We start from the raw sequence: 19,637 nt of genomic DNA, 5'->3' as shown, positions 1-19,637 counted from the left end.
AAACCTGAGGGCGCTATTTCAAATTAATGAGGGAGAAGCACAGTCGTAAATGGTGCAGACCACTTATTCAGGTGAGAATTTCTGGCAAGCTCATTAGCATTAAAAGTGCCCCCACAGTATCTTTTGAAAAAGGAGATTGTTTGGCCCCCAAAATGGTGAGATTGTGTAATGGTGTAAATATTTGCCGGCATCAACTCCCCGGGTCTTTGAGCTTTCATATGAGAGCAGAAGGGCTAAAAACTACGGTTTAAAAATGGTCCTAAGTGCCTGAGAAAGTTGAGGGTCGCCACTTGAAAAATGGCTGCAATCAGACTTCGGAAAAATCACTTGGTGGGGGGGGGTGATTTTGTTTTGTGGGAATAATTAAAAATGTAATTGGCTAACCCACACAAAATTGAAAAGAAATTGGAAGATAAGTGACCAGACAAGAATTTCATTTGTGTTTCAGAAATCTCAGGGATGTTGGCTCGCATGCTATTGGGCCATGAACACTGCTGATTTTACACTGTTTTCAATGGGACTTGAATTAGTGGACTGTACCCTAATAGGATGCATTTCACCAAAATGTTGGATTTCTGCCCGCGCGCGAGCTCATTAATAATTGTGACCCCTCGTGGTTTTTACAATAAGACGTGCCATAATCAACAGGGTTCATAGAAATATTTCTATAAAGCCCAAATTTTGGACTAGCAGTTTCCAGGTCAGGGAATATCTTGTACAAAAAGCCCCAAAATTGCGGGCCTATTTTGGATAGAGGTGGGCGGCTACCTTCGGAGCTGAGCGTACAGTTTTACTACTATTTTGGGAGTATCTTCGGGGAAAGGCAAATGAAAAAACTTGTGTCGGCTAACCGAAAGGAAAAGTGATCTTCTGGCCACAGTCTTGAATTTACAGTGAAAAAACGGAGGCCAACCTCTTCCAGAGAGTCAACAGGCGCGCCATCGGTCTGATTTTTGCACTGTTTTCTATGGACGCCTAATTGGCGTAGTACTGGTGCAAGCATAAACGCATAGACCACCAGGTCCTATTTAATGAAACAACTTGAATCTCCACTCCTTTTGGGTTTTTTCTTACCATTTTCATGGATCACCGCCACACTGGACTGTAAAAAAAGGGACTAATGGGAAAATGCAAGAATTAATACGAAGAACCACAATTGTGAAGGCCTACAATATTGAAAACGAATTATAATATGACAGAAAAAGTGCTTGGTCAACCACATCTTTATAGAGAAGGAATTTGCTGCAAAGAGGTTCTCTTTACAGGACAATGTGTCCGGAGAGCCATACACCACACATCAGATCACCATACAGCACGTGTTCTTTTGCAGAACTATTTGGTTAATGATTGGGCTGTCATTTCTTGCCAGTAAAGGAAACGAGAGGCAAAAATGGCGTGTCTTTCACATAATACTGTGAAAGAGTTGGGACATGTGGGCAGGTGTATATATTTTACTGTACTTCTTCGGGTTAATTTTCTCATCAGTTGGGACCGTAATGTGTGTTTATGACTTTTATTCCTAGCCATAGCCATAACACTGTCCCAAGGGATTCCATGTTAGTTGGTAAATCGGTTCCTTTTGCAAATTGAGTATTGATTTTTCAAGCCTTGCGGTTTGATGATTGTGCATGTGCTTTGTATACAATGTTTATTTTACTCTGCTGTTTTCAGAATAGAATTTTATCATTGTCCTCTAAACACTCAAATGTATTAGTGACCTTGGGTATCAGCAGTTTTAATGGAAGACTCTTTTTGAATTGAGAGTAAAAAACGCCGAACATTAATTTTGTTATTTAATGAGAGTAAATGCGGGGCTGACAGCATATATTTATGTCTGCCAGACACTCAAATACAGTATTCTGTATAATTGGTGTTCCCCCGGATATTATTTCTGTTGGATTCAACCGTAAAAGGCCGTAGGCTGGGGCAGTATCCGTCACGCGTCTAGGTTTTTCATTGACTGTGCGCAGGAGAGAGTGCGACACGTAGACAACCCTGTATGAAACACTCGACCCAATACAAAGTCATTGCGAAAAGCTGTCCTAGGCCGCGTACGAGTCTATTATGGTAGTGGCCGTGGTTGGTTGGAATTCCCTTTGAGTCGTGTGTAATTTCAAGCCGCAGCCAAGTGATTCGGGCGCAGCTTTATTTTAATCCCAACTTTACAGATGTAAAAAAGTGATGTCCTCAAATTCAATAAGACCCATCTGTGTGCGAGTACCCGGAAATACCGTTCATTTCAGGATTCAATTTAAAGGAGGGGAAGGTTAATAGATCAGGAATCACCCAGAAACCTGAAGTTGCAATTTTATTAGTTCCAGAAGTTGTTGAACAACAAGAGATTTTACTTGCTGAATAGGATGAGTTATGAAGTTTTTCGAAAAGTTGCCCAAGTTGACGTTGTTGTCGTTTGAGGGTTGCCTGGACAGTTGTGTCATGAATAAAAATCCATGTGTTTCTAATAACCCGTTTGCGTAAACGAAGCTGCCCTGAACATGGCCCGAACAACGGCCTCTAGAATCCTGACTAAGGTGGAGTTTCAGGTCGGGGGGAATATTTGTTGCGGCAACGATACTGTGTCATGTCGTGAATGTGTGCACAGATACGCGGCGCTGCATGTGTCAACAAGGAAACATTTTGGATTCACATCACCGGCTTAAAAAAATAATTGTGCGGCCCGACCTCAAGTGAGGTATTCTTGAGAGGTACTGGGGCTCCGCGTTCAGGTGAATGCATTAGAAAGACAAACAAGATTTATTATTTCAGTGTTTGGATAAAACATGTAGTTTATTTCCGTCTATCGCAATAACTAAGCAGGCCAGCAGACGCTACGAGATTACGTGGTTTCGAATTCCTGGGGGCAAGATACCGTCCCCATTGTTTTACAACTTCCACTATTCATTACGCTGTTTTCGCAGTGCACAGAAACTGATGTGTGTGCTGATATTACAGGAACCTCCCGTTTGTTGTAGTAAATTTGACATACGGATCTTTGTGACACCAGTTCGTTGAAGAGTTCTTAATCGCTGTACTTAGCCGAACCTGTTCAGTTTTAATGTTGTGCTTCTTTTAGGACCGACATTTGCAAGATCTTGCCTGTTTGGTGACAGAGAGCAGTGAAAAAGGTATCAGACATCTTTGATTAATTTCATTTATGGAAGTACACACATCGACGTACTTTATGATGTTTTTGACTTTAAAAGGGGATCTTCTGAGGAGATTTTTCTATCTGTTCCTTTGCTTTTTCTGCGTTTTCAGTCGTATCAGACGACAGGAGGGGGAGGGCGCTCGAAAATTTGTAACAAGAACCCTAACAGGAAGATGGCTTTCCGGATTTTTTTTTCAGAAATACATGCAAGTCGTCAGAAAATTGTGTGATGATGATGCGGACGATATTGCTGCACGAGTCACATTGGATTTCTATTGATCTTCATACCTACATGTAATTTCTTCGGTGGCTTGACTTTGATTCGAAATGTATTTAAACATTACAAATCATTGCCGATATCATTCCCACCTGATATTTACTGTCCTAGATATATCTATTGGTGTTTGTGAAACCTACTTTTTACACATTGAGTCGGGTTTCCTTTATAATTTAAAATTACCATCTTTTTGAATTTAATGATTTGTTTATTTTTCAGACAGCTTCAGGAAATGACCAGTATAGTTTAATTTTTGCAACGGAGCCGGACTATTTGTTCGCGTTTGTGTTTACCTTAGATGCTAACACCTCTAATTGTCCCAGTAGGTTCAGTTAAGAAATCAGGATACATAATATTAATTTTTTACCCGCTGTGATACTTATACAACTTCTCGACAATCTTCACCGGCTAACAATAATAGCCTCTCTTGGCTTAGCTTATTCAATCAGCATTTATTGTTTGTTTGATAATCTATTGCAGATGGCGATGGCTTTGTTTACGTTCCTGTTGTGTATTGGAGCGTCCATTAGAATCGCTCAGTCATCACCCTGCCATGCGCAATGTACATATGACCGGGTAACTGGTAAGGCCGACTGCTCCTCCCGCAATCTGGACTGCATCCCCGTCAACTACCCAGACTCCCTCGTCATGGATCTCAGCCACAACAACATATCGATACTGGAACCAGCCGATTTCAACAGGACATTCACAAGATTGGTTGAACTCTACCTTGACTACAACAATATATCCGATGTGACGTCACTCATGACGTCAACTGAGATGGGAAGCCTAAAGAAACTGTCGGTTCAACACAACGTCATTGTGCACTTGGACTATTCATGTAGGCTGGATTCCCTTGAGGATATATCATTAGACAACAACATGATCAATAGCTTATACGAATTTCCACATTGTCAACGTTTAAGGCGCTTTTCGGCTGATTCGAATGAATTTCAGCATGGAATTTCCTTATTCGTATTTGATTCTCTCCCCTCCTTTATTAGCATGCGGTTCAACCGAATAACATATTTCCATATAGGAACTCATTTTCCGCTGTTTTTATTTGAAAATTTGACCTTGTTATTGAATCACAATGAAATCAGTGATGTTCATATAGAATACCACTGGCATCAAATTAACCCAACCCTAATTTCTCTTAGTCATAATAGACTACAATATGTATATGTCCCAGCTCCTAATGAGTTAATCATGGCCAACAATGGATTACGTGGACTGAATATTGGAATCTCGGTTTATCAGCGCGAAAATAATATAATGAGGAAACTTGACGTAAGGAGCAACTCGTTTGATTGCCTGATACAACCAGATTGGGCAGAAGGTCTCCTTATCTTACATGCCGACGGCAACCTGTTGAGAAACCTGTCCTCTACAACCCTGCAAGGATTCGTCAACCTGACGGAACTCCATCTAGCAAACAATCGCCTGCTGTTTATCTATCCAACCGCTCTGCATCAACTCACCCTGCTACGGTCTCTGTATCTCGATGGCAACGCCTTGACATCACTATTTGGTGGGGTATTTCTCAACCAAGCTGATCTGTTGGAGCTGTCCATCACCAATAACCAACTTTCCGTCTTACATCCTGATTACTTTTTCGGTCTGGGCTCGCTTGAACGTTTGTATCTCGCTGGAAATCGACTGCTTGACGTCAACCCGGAGATTTTTCGACTTATGCCTGGACTTACCACAATAGATTTTTCTCAAAACGATCTAAATATTTTTGATATCACCGATTCCAATCTTTTCAGTAATTTGGAGAACGTCTTTCTGGCTCACAATTCTCTGACTGACATAAGTTCTACACTTGGCCATTGCGAAAGCTTGATAATACTCGACATTCGTTTTAATCAGGTCGAAGTGGTTCCTGGTGACTCTCTTATTGGCAAAAACAGAGCGCTCTCCAGACTTGAGCTTGAAGGCAACCCTCTTCAGTGTGACTGCCGATTGACGGGTCTACGCGACTGGCTTCTCAACAATCCCCCGTCTACTCTTCCTCGATGTCAAGGTCCACCGAAGAACTCCGGAACAGTGGTTACAGACTTGGGCATACATGACTTCTCCTGCAATCCTCCCAAGGCCATGATTAAAAAGAATCACCTCAACTTGACGGTCGGCCAGACAGCGACCCTGTCATGCACTGCGACTGGTATACCCGTCCCTAACATTACATGGCTGGACCCCAACGGCACGATGATATCAGACAAAGGACAGGAAAGATTTGTCATTTCCTCAGACACGACTTTTCATATTATTTCGGTTGAGATATCTGATCAAGGGATATACACGTGTTTGGTTCAAAATATCCTTGGTGAACTGGACAGAGCTGTGGTTAACCTTACTGTTACCAACGACCTGGACTCAGATATATCTTTGGCTGCTTCTGTTCTCCCCACCATGTTTGTCACCCTTACTGTTACTCTCACTGTCGTCGTTCTGATAATTTTCCTCAAACGGCGCTACAGAAAGGAAGACCAGACCAATTTGACTGCTGCCGGGCCGCCTCATCCAGAACCCACTGTCAGCTTCCACCATGGAAAGACCTCTCACTCAGACGGAGGCTACGTCAATAAAGTCAATGACGACCAGTGCGTAGAGTCTGCAACCAACAGGTCAGGTAGAGGAGATGATTATGAAGTCACCATTCGGACGAACGACCCTCCTCAAGCCTACCAAGAACTGGCACTGCAGAACAAAGATGACGAGTATGAATCAGTCTCTGTTAGAGGCGGTCAGTGATAAGCACCATGCACCTCTGAGATGCACGAGGAAATTAAAGACTTAACATATAGAATTCTGATGAGCATTGTGTGATGACGTTTGCATGACGCACTGAATTTCTTCTCGATGCACATCTTGCGTTTCGGTTTCTTTAATACATGTATGTTGGTCCGGGACATTGCGTCACCATTGTTGATAGGGCTAATTAATTATTATTTAGATTTACGTGAAAATTAAGCACGCATCTTTTGCCTATAAATCACGGTGGACTTTGTATACAATAAAAAGCACTGTTTGATCACTAATGGCTTTCAGGTTCTCCGTAGTTATGACGGCTACGGCTAAACAAAATATCACACCAGTACTGGCAACAATAACGACACAGACCGTTTAGTAGTGGCATGCATGGGTACATGAGTTTCTTCAGCCGTCATCGTGACGCAGCTGCCGTTATGCAATTGTCTGCAACTGCTCTCTTTGTTCCACCGTTGAGGTAGTGGTTTTGAGAGGAGTCCAGAGGACATCTCATACCTTTCCACACTTAACACGTTTTTTGCCGGTAAAAGTTAATTATATAATACATATACGTAGATGTGTATACTGACCTTGTATATAGCCTTAAACTTAATGTTTTTTATTTGACTGTAAGCTTTTTTATGATAAGGTCAGCTTTAACACGTAATTTTTTTGTGTGCATGTATATTGTGTCCAGACGTTGCTATTATTTTGTTATAATAGAAAATAGAAAATATTCTATCCCTGTCGAAAATATCCACGCATGCTTCCTTGATAAATTCCAATCGAAACCAAGACATTTTGGGGACAGAAATGAAGCCAAGAATTCCAACTGTCCCATGAGGAAGTAAAATAATAGGTAAATGTTAACTGTTGTACACTGCCCCAGAACTCCATCTTCGCTGCCCAGGGCAGACTCACTCCCGTCAAATCCCCAACTTACGACACGACTTTACAAACCTAGTCCAAATCACGACTATTCAGTCTGTTATATACTTTACGAGGTTTCCACCAGCATTCAGTGACATTCATGATTCTTTGAAAACTGAGATAGGTGACAGCAGTGGCATTGTAAACAGATAATCGGCTCATAAGATTTTAATTGCCCCTGTATTATTAGTATCAGTGCAGTGCTCTCCGAGAGCTCTGGAGAGTAATTAAGAAACTTGGAAGGGTCATCTCAAGAATAGTTGAGGAATCATTGTCTGATTGAAATTTCAATGTTTTGGCCTTAGAGAGCTTGGAATCCAACCACGCTTAGAAATCTACATGTTTGAAATTGTAAACAAAAAAATTCTTTACGTTACTGTAAATTCGCAAATTTACTGCGCAGGATGTAACTACTTGCTTCTAAAATACAGAAACTCAATTTCCCAAATGCAAATGTGCCCGGTCTGTATACTTTTTTTTGAAGTTACGTTTGGTGCGTTTATGTCTGTTGTCTTGCAGTTTCTCGCGTCCCAGTGTAAAAATAGTTCCTTCACAAGAGGGAGTCTAGGACCGTGATGTTTACTTTGGGCTATATTCAGATGCGGCATTTCTGCTGTACTGTTTATCGTTTGTTGCTGTCTGGGAGGGCAGGATGCCGATGCCTTCGTAGGGGTACTCTGCCCTCTAAAAAGGCGCATAGGGTTTAATACATTTCTAAGCACTTTTTGTACTAACTTTAAAAAAAAACACGTTAACCCGTGACACGTTTTTATTATGGGTTTAGGAATATGCTAACCGGATTTCAAAAATCTGAACATGTACCACGGGTCAAATTCTATTTGGACATTCCCATCCACACCTCTTACAAGCAGCTAATTGAAATGCAATTAATGATTTTCTCGAATTAATGTACATCCCTCGAGATTGCAAATTACAGTACGAATTAACCTTGTGAAAGTAACCAGATGCTAGATGTCGTGTATCACTTTACGGCTGTCAGGGTGGTGCTGTGTATAGCGCAGAGGGAAACCCCTGTTCATGGATATTCTAAGGCTTTTCCGCGTAGAGCAGGGCAAGGTGTAGAAAACGTTCAATAATAAAACGTATAACCATTGCAAAGAGTACCATAAAATTACAAGTGCATGAGTAGGTACAAGGTGCGGAGTGTGTCAACAAAGACCCATTCTGCTCTTTATTTGCAAATCGTACGGCCATGACCTACAGTGTTCGGGCACCCCCGTCTGGGTTAACATGATTTGGGGAATATAAAGGTTCCGACATGCTTGGGAAATGGGAAACCCGTTTCCGCCTGCTGCACTGAGAGTACGGTGGCTTCAAGGTAGCAGGTTGCCGACTATTGAATTATAAGTTTTGGTTTTTTTTATTAGCAAGAAACCATGTATCTACTGTTATCAGTCTGTTCGTGTTTGGTTAAGGAATACTACTAATGAGACAAATCTTCGTCTAGGGAATTTACTTAAACGCAAAGAATAGAGTGCTCAGCCTTTGAAAAGAGGTTTAAAACGGTGCGTAAATCCATTTCGGAGCAGCGAGTGTGGGCAAGCCTCCACTGCCTGATGGGGACAGTTTCTTTTTCAAGGTAAATCGGGACCCTGAGGACCGAGTTGTACAGACATGTCCCGAAAACTTTTCGGTCCCCACGAAATTGGTGCAATAACATATGGTGGCCCTGAGGGGATATACAAATTCACGACTTGTGGCAAATATTTGACTGACGTTGTGAATTTATACACGTCATGGGCAAATATGGTACCCTTCAAGTTAATGGAAAAATATTCGCAACAAAGTTTGCAACCAGTAAATTTATTCTTAACATATCGTCAAAACTATTCACGACGTCACAAAAAATTCACTACTAATCGCGAACTATATGTCCCCTCAGGACTACCATAATACCGCTAGCTTGCCCTCACTACCACAGGACAGGCCTTGTGCACGGTGCCTTGTGGGGACCGGAACAAGGAAATACCCCACAAGTATTAATATGTAAGGGTGTGTGTGCGTGTGGGGGGTGTGAACGGCCCTATAGAAATTCGAGAAGTGGGGAACTGCATTTTAACACACATTACATCGGGGGCGCTGTTCATGGGAGGTACACGTACGTCGTGCTTATGCTCGATATCAGTTTTACTTGAAATACTCGAGAGCCCAGTTTAGAAGTTGCACCGGGTGGGTAGAACTCTTTTATGGATGGAACCTGTTGGACAGATGTTTCAGAAAAAATCCATATCACTCAACCCCCCGGAAAATATTATTCGGCAAACTAGCTTACAACTTGCAGCTTTACTGCTAATTTAAATACAGATAAATTAGCCTTTTCAGAGCAGGACAGAATTCGTCAAGGTGAAAAAGGAAGGGACCATGTTAGGCATCCAACAAAGCTCCCAGGCTACGGTGATGTTCTGAGCACCAAGCATCCAGGTTATTTTATTAAGTATCAACAGCATTTTAATAATGACTTGTTAAAGTTACAGCTTATGGTGATTTTGATCACCACTTCTCCTTTTAAATGTAATGGTTTTTTACATACAAACTTAAGTCTTTCTAAGACGGCTACTGAGACTGTGATTTGTGGACTGCTTTTGGTAATCCTGAGAAGGCTACTGCACTCGAGGCCGACAGGTCGAAGGTCAGAGTCACAATGGCTGACAATAGAAATCTGCGTGATAGCCTGAGAAATTTGTTTGAACTCAAAGCAAATTGTTCAGTTTCTTTTTGGTAATCCTAACAAGCCTAATGCATTCAAGCCTGAAAGGTGAAAAGGTACATGTAACAATGGCTAAAACAAGGCATAGTTGTAGGTTCAGGTATGGGCTTGGCGGGGCATTTGTGACCCACCATCCCAAAACTAGGCTGAAATAGATAACTTCGTTTCCCTGAGGAATTGGAACTTTCATGGGTCGTAGTTTCATGGACGTTAAACCTTTCTGCAGACAGAATGTTGTCTTAGCACGGATCACTTTGAAGTGTGAAAAAGGGTGAAGGAGAGGAATTGTCCAATGCCACAACTTCAGCCTGCATGGTTTTGGGATATTGGGTCACATTTGTGTTTGTGAACACATTGTTCTCGTTTCTGTCATTATCTTTGTTACTTAATTAGTGGTCACTATTTCTTATACCTGAGTTATTATACAGTCAAAGTCTAACGTTTCAGACCAAGACATTTAACCGAGAGCTGTTCTCTATAAAATTTTGATATTGTATATCCATGAGGTATACGGACACTTGTTATGCACGCATTTTGGCTGCATCCGAATCTCTTGTCTAGAGCTAGGTCTAGGTCTTCGCTCCATTGGAAATGCGTGGAGACGCGCAGACAATAGACCTAGCGGTAGCTCTGGAAGCCCGTTTCGGACACGGCCTTTGTTTCTATTCCGAGGAAGCTGGAACTTGTCACGCTGAGTTCAATACATTGTATTTCTTGGAAGAAAAACACTGATTCGCCAACTCTCACCTCCACAAGTGATTAAAGTTGGTAACCTCCTTATATTTTAGAACTTAATTACCAACACCAGTGCATAGCATCATTCGAAAGTGTACTTTGTAAAGTAATATCATTAATTCTCGTAAGGCCTTTTCCGATTAACGTATTCGTTTAAGTTTAACGCGAGCGTGTCACCTGTGCGCTAAATCGTTGATATCCAGTGGCTTCCAGTTCTGGTTGGCACCAGAGCAATTGGCACCCCTTCACAGTCCATTGGCCTTGGCTTAGACTCGGCCATGTTTAAAGACGAGCTTTCCCTTGACTCGTGGACACTCAACCACAGCCAATAAACAGACCCCATCATTCGCCTTTAAGGTAATAGAAAGTGGCTTGAGACCTAAAGGACGCTGAGATACCATCGCGATTTTTTAACCTCCAAGATGAATTTTTACAATACCAAATGTACTAATTTCTTTTTGTTAACAACAAATTAACTAAGATTAATACTGCAGTATTCAGCAAAGCATGAATAAGCGGAAGCTTCCAATCTCAACGGTTAACTTGACAATTGCGATATTTTAGGCTTACAATTTTGGTTGAAGATGACTGAGTAAAGCAACTCTGTACTCTACGAATCATTCAAAGTTGGTTAGAAGCAGAGAAATTTGACTTCTCATTATAAAACAGACATGAAACGAATCTGCCACACTCCTGCACCAGTCCAACAAAAGAAAACAGAAGTAGCAGATGAAGATATGCGTGTACTTTAGCTGATCGATACCGCCTCGTACCCGTCATTATCGTTGCTATCATGAGAAGACTGCAGTGGGTTTCTTTGGCGTGAGGTTTGCATGCTGGTATCCTCACATATGCACCCCGGTAATCCCACGTTTGAAGGCGTATGTCTCGGTGTTGGAGTCAGGTATCCCCCACTGTTGTCTAGGCGGGCGGCCTTCTGCCTCCGAAAGACAAGTGTGATCCTGGACTGCAGCCCGGAGAAAGCCGAATTTTGTCTTATTCTCCTCTCACAATGGCGACGGGCACGGGTGACCAAGGTAACGACAGTGAGGGTGACAACAATAGTGACAAACATGGTGGGGAGAACATAAGCAGCCAGGGAAAAAGTAGACTCTAGGTCCTTGGTTACAATAAGATTGATCACCGCTCGGTCCATTTTACCCAGGGTGTTTCGAGCCAAACACGTGTACATCCCTTGATCGGATATCTCAACCGAAATAATATGAAAAGTTATGTCTGAGGAAACGACAAATCGGCCTTGTCTTTCGTCTGATATTATCGTGCCGTTGGGGTCTAGCCACGTTACGTTAGGGGCGGGTACGCCAGTCGCTTTGCATGAAAGGGTTGCTGTCTGTCCGACTCTCACATTAAGTTGGTTCTCTTTAATCATGACCTTTGGAGGACTGCAGGACAAGTCATGTATGCCCAAGTTTGTAATCACTGCGCCAGAGTACCGCGGTGGACCTTGACATCGAGGGAGAGCAGACGGGGGATTGTTGAGAAGCCAGTCGCGTAGACCCGTCAACCGGCAGTCACACTGAAGTGGGTTGCCTTCAAGCTCAAGTTTGGAGAGCGCTCTGTTTTTGCCAGTAAGAGAGACACCGGGAACTACTTTGATTTGATTGAAACTCAGGTTCAGCATTACCAAGCTGTCACAATGACCAAGTACGCAGCTGATATCATGGACTGAATTGTGAGCAAGAAGGAGGTTCTCTAAATGGTTGAGAAAGCTGCAATTTGTGCTATTAAAAACATTCAGTTCATTTTGGGAGACATCCAGGGTGTTAAGTCGGGACATCTGTCGAAACATCCCCGAGTGGACGTAAAGCAGTCGATTCCTAGTGAGATACAGACGTTCCAGAGAGTTCAGACCGATAAAGTAATCGGGATGTAAGAATGAGAGTTGGTTGTTAGTGATGGAAAGTTCCACGAGTTCAGCTTGGCTGAGAAATATTCCACCTAGCAGTGACGTCAGGAAGTTGCCATCGAGATACAGAGACCGTAGCATGGTGAGATGACTCAGAGCGGTCGAAGAGATGAACAAGAGTCGATTGCTTGCAAGATGGAGCTCCTTTAGATCGACAAATCCTTTCAGGGTTTTCGAGGACAGGTTGGCAAGGATGTTGTCATCAGCATGTAAGATCTGAAGACCTTCTGCCCAGTCTGGTTGTATCAGGGAATCGAACGAGTTGTTCCTTATGTCAAGAGTCTCAATCAGCTTATTCCCAGGCTGAAAAGTCCAAAGTTTGTTATTCAATCGACTTAACCCATCACTGGATATAATGAGTTTGGTGGGAACGGGAATGTTAATGACTTGAAATTTGCTATGACTGAGAGAGAGTTGGTCTATGGGGTAACCCCTTAGGTGCACTCGACTTGCCTCGTTGTGATCCAGTAATAAGGTCAAATTATAAACCCCTGTCGTTGTTTTGGCAATGTTAACATTTGTTATCCGGTTGAAACGCAAGCTGACAAAAGAAGGGAAACTTTCACGGTGAAGTTGAATGGAAATACTGTGCAGTTCATTCGAATCAGCTGAAAAGTATTTCAGACGTTGACAGTTTGAAAAGTCGTGTAAATACTTAGCAAGTTGTTATCGACTAACATGAATTCGAGAGAATCAAGGCTACATGGAAAACCTAAGTTTGAAATGATATTGTGTTGGACCGACAGTTTCGTCAGGTTTCCCATTTTCAGTTGACGTCATCAGTGATGCCACATCAGCTACTCTGTTGTAGTCAAGGTACAGCTCCACCAACCTCGTGAACGTCCTGTTGAAGTCGTCTGGATCCAGTACCGATATATTATTATGGGTGAGATCCATGACGAGGGTGTCTGGGTAGTTGACGGGGATGCAGTCCAGATTACGATGGGAACAGTCCGCCTTGCCTGTCACGTGATCGTAATCGCACTGGACGTTACAGGTGGATGATTGTCCTGAGCCAACAAGACATCCAACGCAGAACAAGATCATGGCAACATCATACGAATCCATGCTCATCTGAAATTCAAGAAAACAAATCTGAGACCATTATTCATGTAATAAATGTTGGCACGGTGATGTTAGATTGCATTGAGTCACGTGATGTCACAGGTTAAAATGAAGACATGGATTACCTATTGCTACTTTCTCGAGTTTAAATCTGTTCCATAACCTGCATACTTTTGTATTTCAAGAGGGAAGGATCTTGTACTGTGAAAACGGCAGTTTTACTTTTACATTGATCAGTATCTACATTATTGTCCGGCGGGTATTGCTCAGGGCTAATTAAACACTGCCTTTATGCGCGGTGTGTCATTCTGTGATATTGTGTTCATTTATTTTGATTTTCTATAACGAGTATTCGCTCGTCACCCAGCCCTCGAACAAGGCGCTGGGAAGGACTGCTGACCTTGCACAGATTCTACTGAAGGAAATCATACGGGGTCACAGCTAATTACCCGCAGAGCATTTTCAAATTTCTGCCAGGCGCGCGAGCTCGCTCAATGCTTTACACAAGTGGCGATGTTTTTCTCTTTCTTCCTCAACCGTTGAAAATATTCTCACTACACTTCATTCTCTCATCCAAAATTGACCAAGATAACCATTGATTTGAAATAGATCGCCAAAAGACATGTGATCAGTGATACTTAGTGAGAAGATAAATTACTACACTGTGATTGTCCCAAGGCCATGCATTTTTCAATAAAGAGCCGACACTCTGCCCGTGCCGAAGCATTGTCATCAGAGAACCAAAAATTTAAGTAAGTTTTCGCGAACAGGAAGTGAGAACCTTGCAGTCACAGTTCATGCACAATGAAGCCAATCACAATGCAAAGCCACCAGCCCTTCCCAGCGCACCGATAGGGCGCTAGATGACGAACGAATAATGAGTAATAAACCGTTTTCAGCGTGAACAATCTTCAAGTTCGAACACTTTCGACATCGGAGGCGGATGGCGTCGGTCTACTGCTCGTTTCAAGGGTGATCCTTTCGAGTTTTATTTTTTTTTGAGAAAAAATGCATGTACCAACCCCTCCCAAGAACACTGAGACTTAGAGTAGCCTGGGTTTCAGCGTGAAGTGGATATTTGCTGAGACAAGTCAGCAGACGCCATGAGACGGAGAATTTTGTACGCGGAAATTAAATATAAATCGTCCATACAAATTTCCTTTTGCAGCGAAAGAACAGATTCGAGCCGTCTACATACAACTGGCAAAAAATGCACCTTCGAGAATTGCTCGCTGGTATGAGGTTCGTGTGCTAGCAATTAGCTATATCACATGTCGCAACACATTCACACCGATTTTTCACAAAGATATTCAGTGTTTACAATGGAGTGGATTTTCCTAAAACCACTGACCAGTATTTCCATCCGTAAGAGAATCTCATAGCCTTCCGAATGCTTCTAAATGCTGGCGCTTTTAACTAGCAAAAGAAATCGTGGGTGGATTGCCCTGGGAACGAAAGTGTCCTTTGCTCCAGGATACGCTACTGTTCATTGTCTTGAGATCTGTTATACTTATACTTACTCAGAATATATCCTGCGATTTTTCCTACAACAGTCTTAAATATGCGATAAGAGACTCACTTTAAATTTGAGGTGTACGTGTCCTGAAGAATTAGAACGTCGCTGCTGAACAGAGGCGGAAACCGTAATGCTGAAATAAGTTGAAAGCAAAAGCGCTACATTTGTGCATCATCTGACTAAGAACATACTAATTGATAATTTTGTTATGAATAAGGCCTCTATAAATGTGAAAACGTGCTGTTGAAAATAAAACCCAGTAATTTTAATGAGACCTTGTTTGGAACCTTGAGGGAAGTATGACAAAAACTTTTTTATTCTTTCATTTTCATTTTCAGACGAAATGGTTTTAAGCTAGTGTGATAGTCAACTATTATGTTTGTGTGAGGACTTTTCATCTAAAGCTTTCCCCTTTCTAAAAAGGTAAATTTTGCTAGAATTGAAAAGGAAGAAAAGAAAAAAACACAAAACAAACCTATACCGGAACCCCAAAATACCCCGAGGACCCCGATTATTCTTACACACCACCCGTGATTACAGTAGGGAGTAAATCCACGTTGTTTGATAAACCTATTTTCAGAGTTATTCCAAAATTGTTGCTGTTTGTGCGCATATTTGCTTCGAAGTTTAAATAAGGGGAAAGTAGATTTTCTACCCATTCGTGCTGTAAAAAAGACGTATTGTAGAAAACAAGGTAGTCCCCTTTGCTAATTGCTTTATTCAGATTGGTTGCTTTCGGTTACATTGTTTTTTTATGACGAAACTTTTTATCACACAAAGCATGTTCTTCTTTGTTTAGTTGTGCACAAAAGTTTTAATTATAAACGCTTAAATGCGGTTGATGAAATGGTAATTCAAAGCCTGGCTTTCTAAACCTACATTCTTAGGTAAAACATATATGTTGGAATGCCGTGTTGTCACTTTTATCTCAGCATATGAAAGAGAAACAGCTACAGTCAGATTCTTCTACTCATTTTTGAACAACAGCAGCTACAAAATTTTTTTGAGCTGAATAGAGCTAGTCAGAGTTTTCTGAGTGGATCTTCTAACCATCGGACTGAATACTGTGTACAATATTGTTTGTGTGATCTTCTTTGAGGATCTTTAGGCACGGAATTAGGCGGGCTATTTTGCTGGCTATCTCCCTGTCATCTGGGTAGGATTCATCTTCTCTAGGGAAGCGAAAGCTACCATCGGTGCTTTGTGATTCCAGCACATAGAAGTACCTCTGCATCACTCCACTTGTTGGGCATCCCAGAGAGCTAAACAATGCTGCGGCTTAATCGATAAGGCTCCACCAACGTCACGGACAGGCCGGGTAACAAACACCGCCGAACTACGTCACCACCGGCTCAACAAGCCCAGCTTTAGCGGAGGTCCGCAGGGTGCTAAATCGTCGCAAGGGACAAACTTAGCAACGGTTTCAAATATGAGCGTGGCCAGCACAGACAATGTAGGCCTATAGATCCCTTCAGTGGTGACTCCTTAGGGTATCGTGTACCCTTGGCCATTAAAGAAAAGATTTGGAATAGTAGTTTGGAGATATGGACGCGGAGTCACAGATACCAAACTATGGCTGATTGTGGCAGCCGCTGTAACAGTTTCCTCCATGACTAGTGGCCTGGGTGGCTCAACGTAACGAACGTAATTCTGCAATGTACGCACTGTGCCTCGAAATCGCACCCCTAGAATGCCTTTAGATTCTTATACCCATGGGACTTGCCAACCAATATCAGAATTTGCTGTGGTTACACAAACAAAAAAGATATTGATATTGCCAAGATATAGCTTCCCATTTTCAACCTGTGTTTTTTTAAACGACGCTACACAACACATCCCCTGAACGGCATGTACATAAACAACCTTGAACCAATTCAGGCAATCCTGGCCAAATCTCGTTGGGCCCCGGCCCCCCTCTCAGTGTTGGTGGTCGATGCCTAGACTTGAATCAAGTCGGACTTACTTTGCTCTTCCCCAGTCAGCCGTCCCTTCCCTGTACGCACTACCACGGTCTTTGCGCTCGGCCCAGCAGCTCGCATTTGATAACGCGCCCTCATCTGATAGCCTTTATTGTACATTGTGTGTCATTCGTCACCTGTCAGTAAGTCCGGCTTGACGGATAAGCCAATCAGACCCCGTTGCAGATATATGTAGTTATTCATAATTCCGTATGAACGACCTGATCTTGCATAATGTATACGGAATTTCCACTTATCAAAGTGGTCAGACTTGTGGGCTCATTCATTATAGTTCAGGTATGAAGGGCGAAAAAACAAGTACGGCAATGTGATTGGCAGCTACCACTTTTGGGAGATGAGCCCATTCGCTGTGGCAGATTCGTCAGGTCGGAATATCTGAACTGAACTCATAGTATAGTGGACACGAGAGGGCGCGAAGCAAGTAACGACGCGCGATCTCGATATGTATCCAAAGCAAAGGCGAAGACGTCACAGAGATCCCGTTTCAGTCAAGTCTAGCCGATGCCTGGCCTACGCTCCAGCTCGAGAGATCAACATTGAGCGGGGGGACCTGGGGTGGTTAACTGCCCATCTATTAATACGTGTCCCAACAATGTTGGCCAGGATTGCAGGACATCATTATTCTGATTTTTGGTGTGGACCAGTAATCAAGTCTCTGGGAATACTGCGCTCGGGAACTGATGTTATATACCGATAAGAATTACCTCGCTGTCCACGCCGTGATCTTATCTTGAACAAAGTCATGTCAGAAAGTACTCATTGCACTTATTACCTATCACAGATTTTATATCACTGTGATGAAATAACGATAGGCTGGTATTGGACATATCTGCCAAATCGACGGTTATTAAGTCATGATTCGTTATAATTTGACAGTTTTTATTTTTACAATGCAGGGCCTTGGCCGCCAGGTTTTCAGGTCAAAGACTTGGCCTTAAAATCAAATGGAAACCTTTTCTCCAATACTGGCTTGTACGTAGACTTACATATGTGGAATGGCACAAAGGATGACGTAATCATATGATAATATAAATAAGGTGTAAATATTTACTGACAACCCATCTTCCATCATTACTCGAGTTACACTTTGACAATCTGATTTCGCAAGTAGTTATTGAAAAGATAGCTTCAATCAAACATTCAAAATGCACCTTTTTGTCTCAATTACCTTTATTACCAACTTTTGTTTCACTATTTTCAAAGGGTGTTTCATTTCCATTTTTGCTCCCATGCTAACGAGTGTATCCATCATGAGCACAACTGTGACGCTGTCCCGGGTAGAAAGCCTTATTGTAACATTGGACACTACAAAAAAGTGATGAGAAAATGCAAGTATTATTACGAAGAAGCTCACTGATGAATTCACATCAACATTTCACACAACTGAAAATACGACATCTTAAAGTCTACAATGTTGAAAATGAATTTATGACAAGAAAAGTGTTTGTTCAATCACATCTTTATAGAGATAGAATTTGCTGTGACAAGTTCTCTTCAGAGTGCAATGTGTCTGGAGCTATGTACCACACATCAGATCCACCACACAACGGAACATGTTATTTAACAGAACGAGTGGGTTCCTGATTCCGCTGTCATTTCATGCTAGTATAGGAAACGAGAGAACCTACAAGAAAAGGTAAAAATGGCAGGTCCTTCACGTAATACTAGGAAAGAGCTCGGACATGCAGACAGGTGAATTGACGTGGTCCGGGGACTTGTCCGTTATTATGTGCGGTCATATAAAAATAATAAAGAGAAGCTGTCGGGGAGAGCTTTAATGTTGACGAAAATTGTTTGTGTGTATGAGTGTTTTTCTGATACTTCTGCATTATGTCGCACTCTTTAATTAAAGACACAAACTTTACATGGTATTGAATGTGTAAGCACAACTCAGTGTTCCTTGGTGAAGACAACTAATTACGGAACCTCACATTACATATATAATTTGTTTTAAACTATGGTAGCAATTTAATCACTCAGTCTTCACCAAGCAGCATTAATGGTTTTGTTATGTCGTTATTATGAACAGTGAAAAGCGTGTCTCTGAAATGGCCGAGTGGTTAAGCTCGCTGTTATCAGATCGTTAGACGGTGGGCTCGAATCCTAGGGGGTGCCTTTTTATTTTCCCAACGCTTGCTGTCAGTCAGTAGCTACAAGAGACTCTAATTGACCCCCGTCAAATACCAACAGTACCTTAGCCGACCGGATAAGCTCTTCAGCTGGGATTGTCCGCGAAGTCCAGGTGAGCACCTAAGTACAGGTTCGAGACGTATGGCAGACTCGTCGGCCAGGGCTTAGGGGCCTGTCTCGTTTCCTCCCTTGCAAACCCTTTTTGGGGTTAAATGGATGGGCAGGGAGGAAGTGCGGTGGGCCGAAAACCCCAAGATCCCAGAAGAGTCCTATATGTGGAAGCCGTTAAACTGCGATTCCTTGCGAATTTCAGGAGTCCGTGCGCCTGAATGCTTGGTCACCACCACATAACTTTTGGATTTTTTCCTATTGTAACCACATTTCTTTTCGTGTCCCTGGGCCCACAGAACCCACAAGGCAATTTTTTAGGTTTGAATACAGTGAGCTA

The 19,637-nt window shown here is 42.3% G+C and overlaps 1 protein-coding gene and 1 pseudogene across 1 annotated transcript; one reads left to right on the top strand and one right to left on the bottom strand.

The window, feature by feature from the left end:
* The first annotated feature begins 2,830 nt into the window (after positions 1–2,830).
* On the top strand, positions 2,831–9,033 carry LOC147795046 (uncharacterized). Its single transcript, XM_087132312.1, has 2 exons — positions 2,831–3,125; positions 3,906–9,033. Exon 2 carries the CDS (start codon positions 3,906–3,908, stop codon positions 6,180–6,182), a length of 2,277 nt encoding a protein of 758 aa, XP_086988438.1. The 5' UTR covers positions 2,831–3,125; the 3' UTR covers positions 6,183–9,033.
* Positions 9,034–10,746: 1,713 nt separating this feature from the next.
* LOC147795045 (uncharacterized) lies at positions 10,747–13,567 on the bottom strand (annotated as a pseudogene).
* Between the last annotated feature and the right edge of the window lie 6,070 nt (positions 13,568–19,637).

This window comes from Acanthaster planci, unplaced genomic scaffold, assembly GCF_054643075.1.
Source record: "Acanthaster planci isolate LZ-2023a unplaced genomic scaffold, COTS_SCS Contig200, whole genome shotgun sequence".
In the NCBI taxonomy this organism is placed as follows: domain Eukaryota; kingdom Metazoa; phylum Echinodermata; class Asteroidea; order Valvatida; family Acanthasteridae; genus Acanthaster; species Acanthaster planci.
This window is presented reverse-complemented; position numbering and strand designations above follow the sequence as displayed.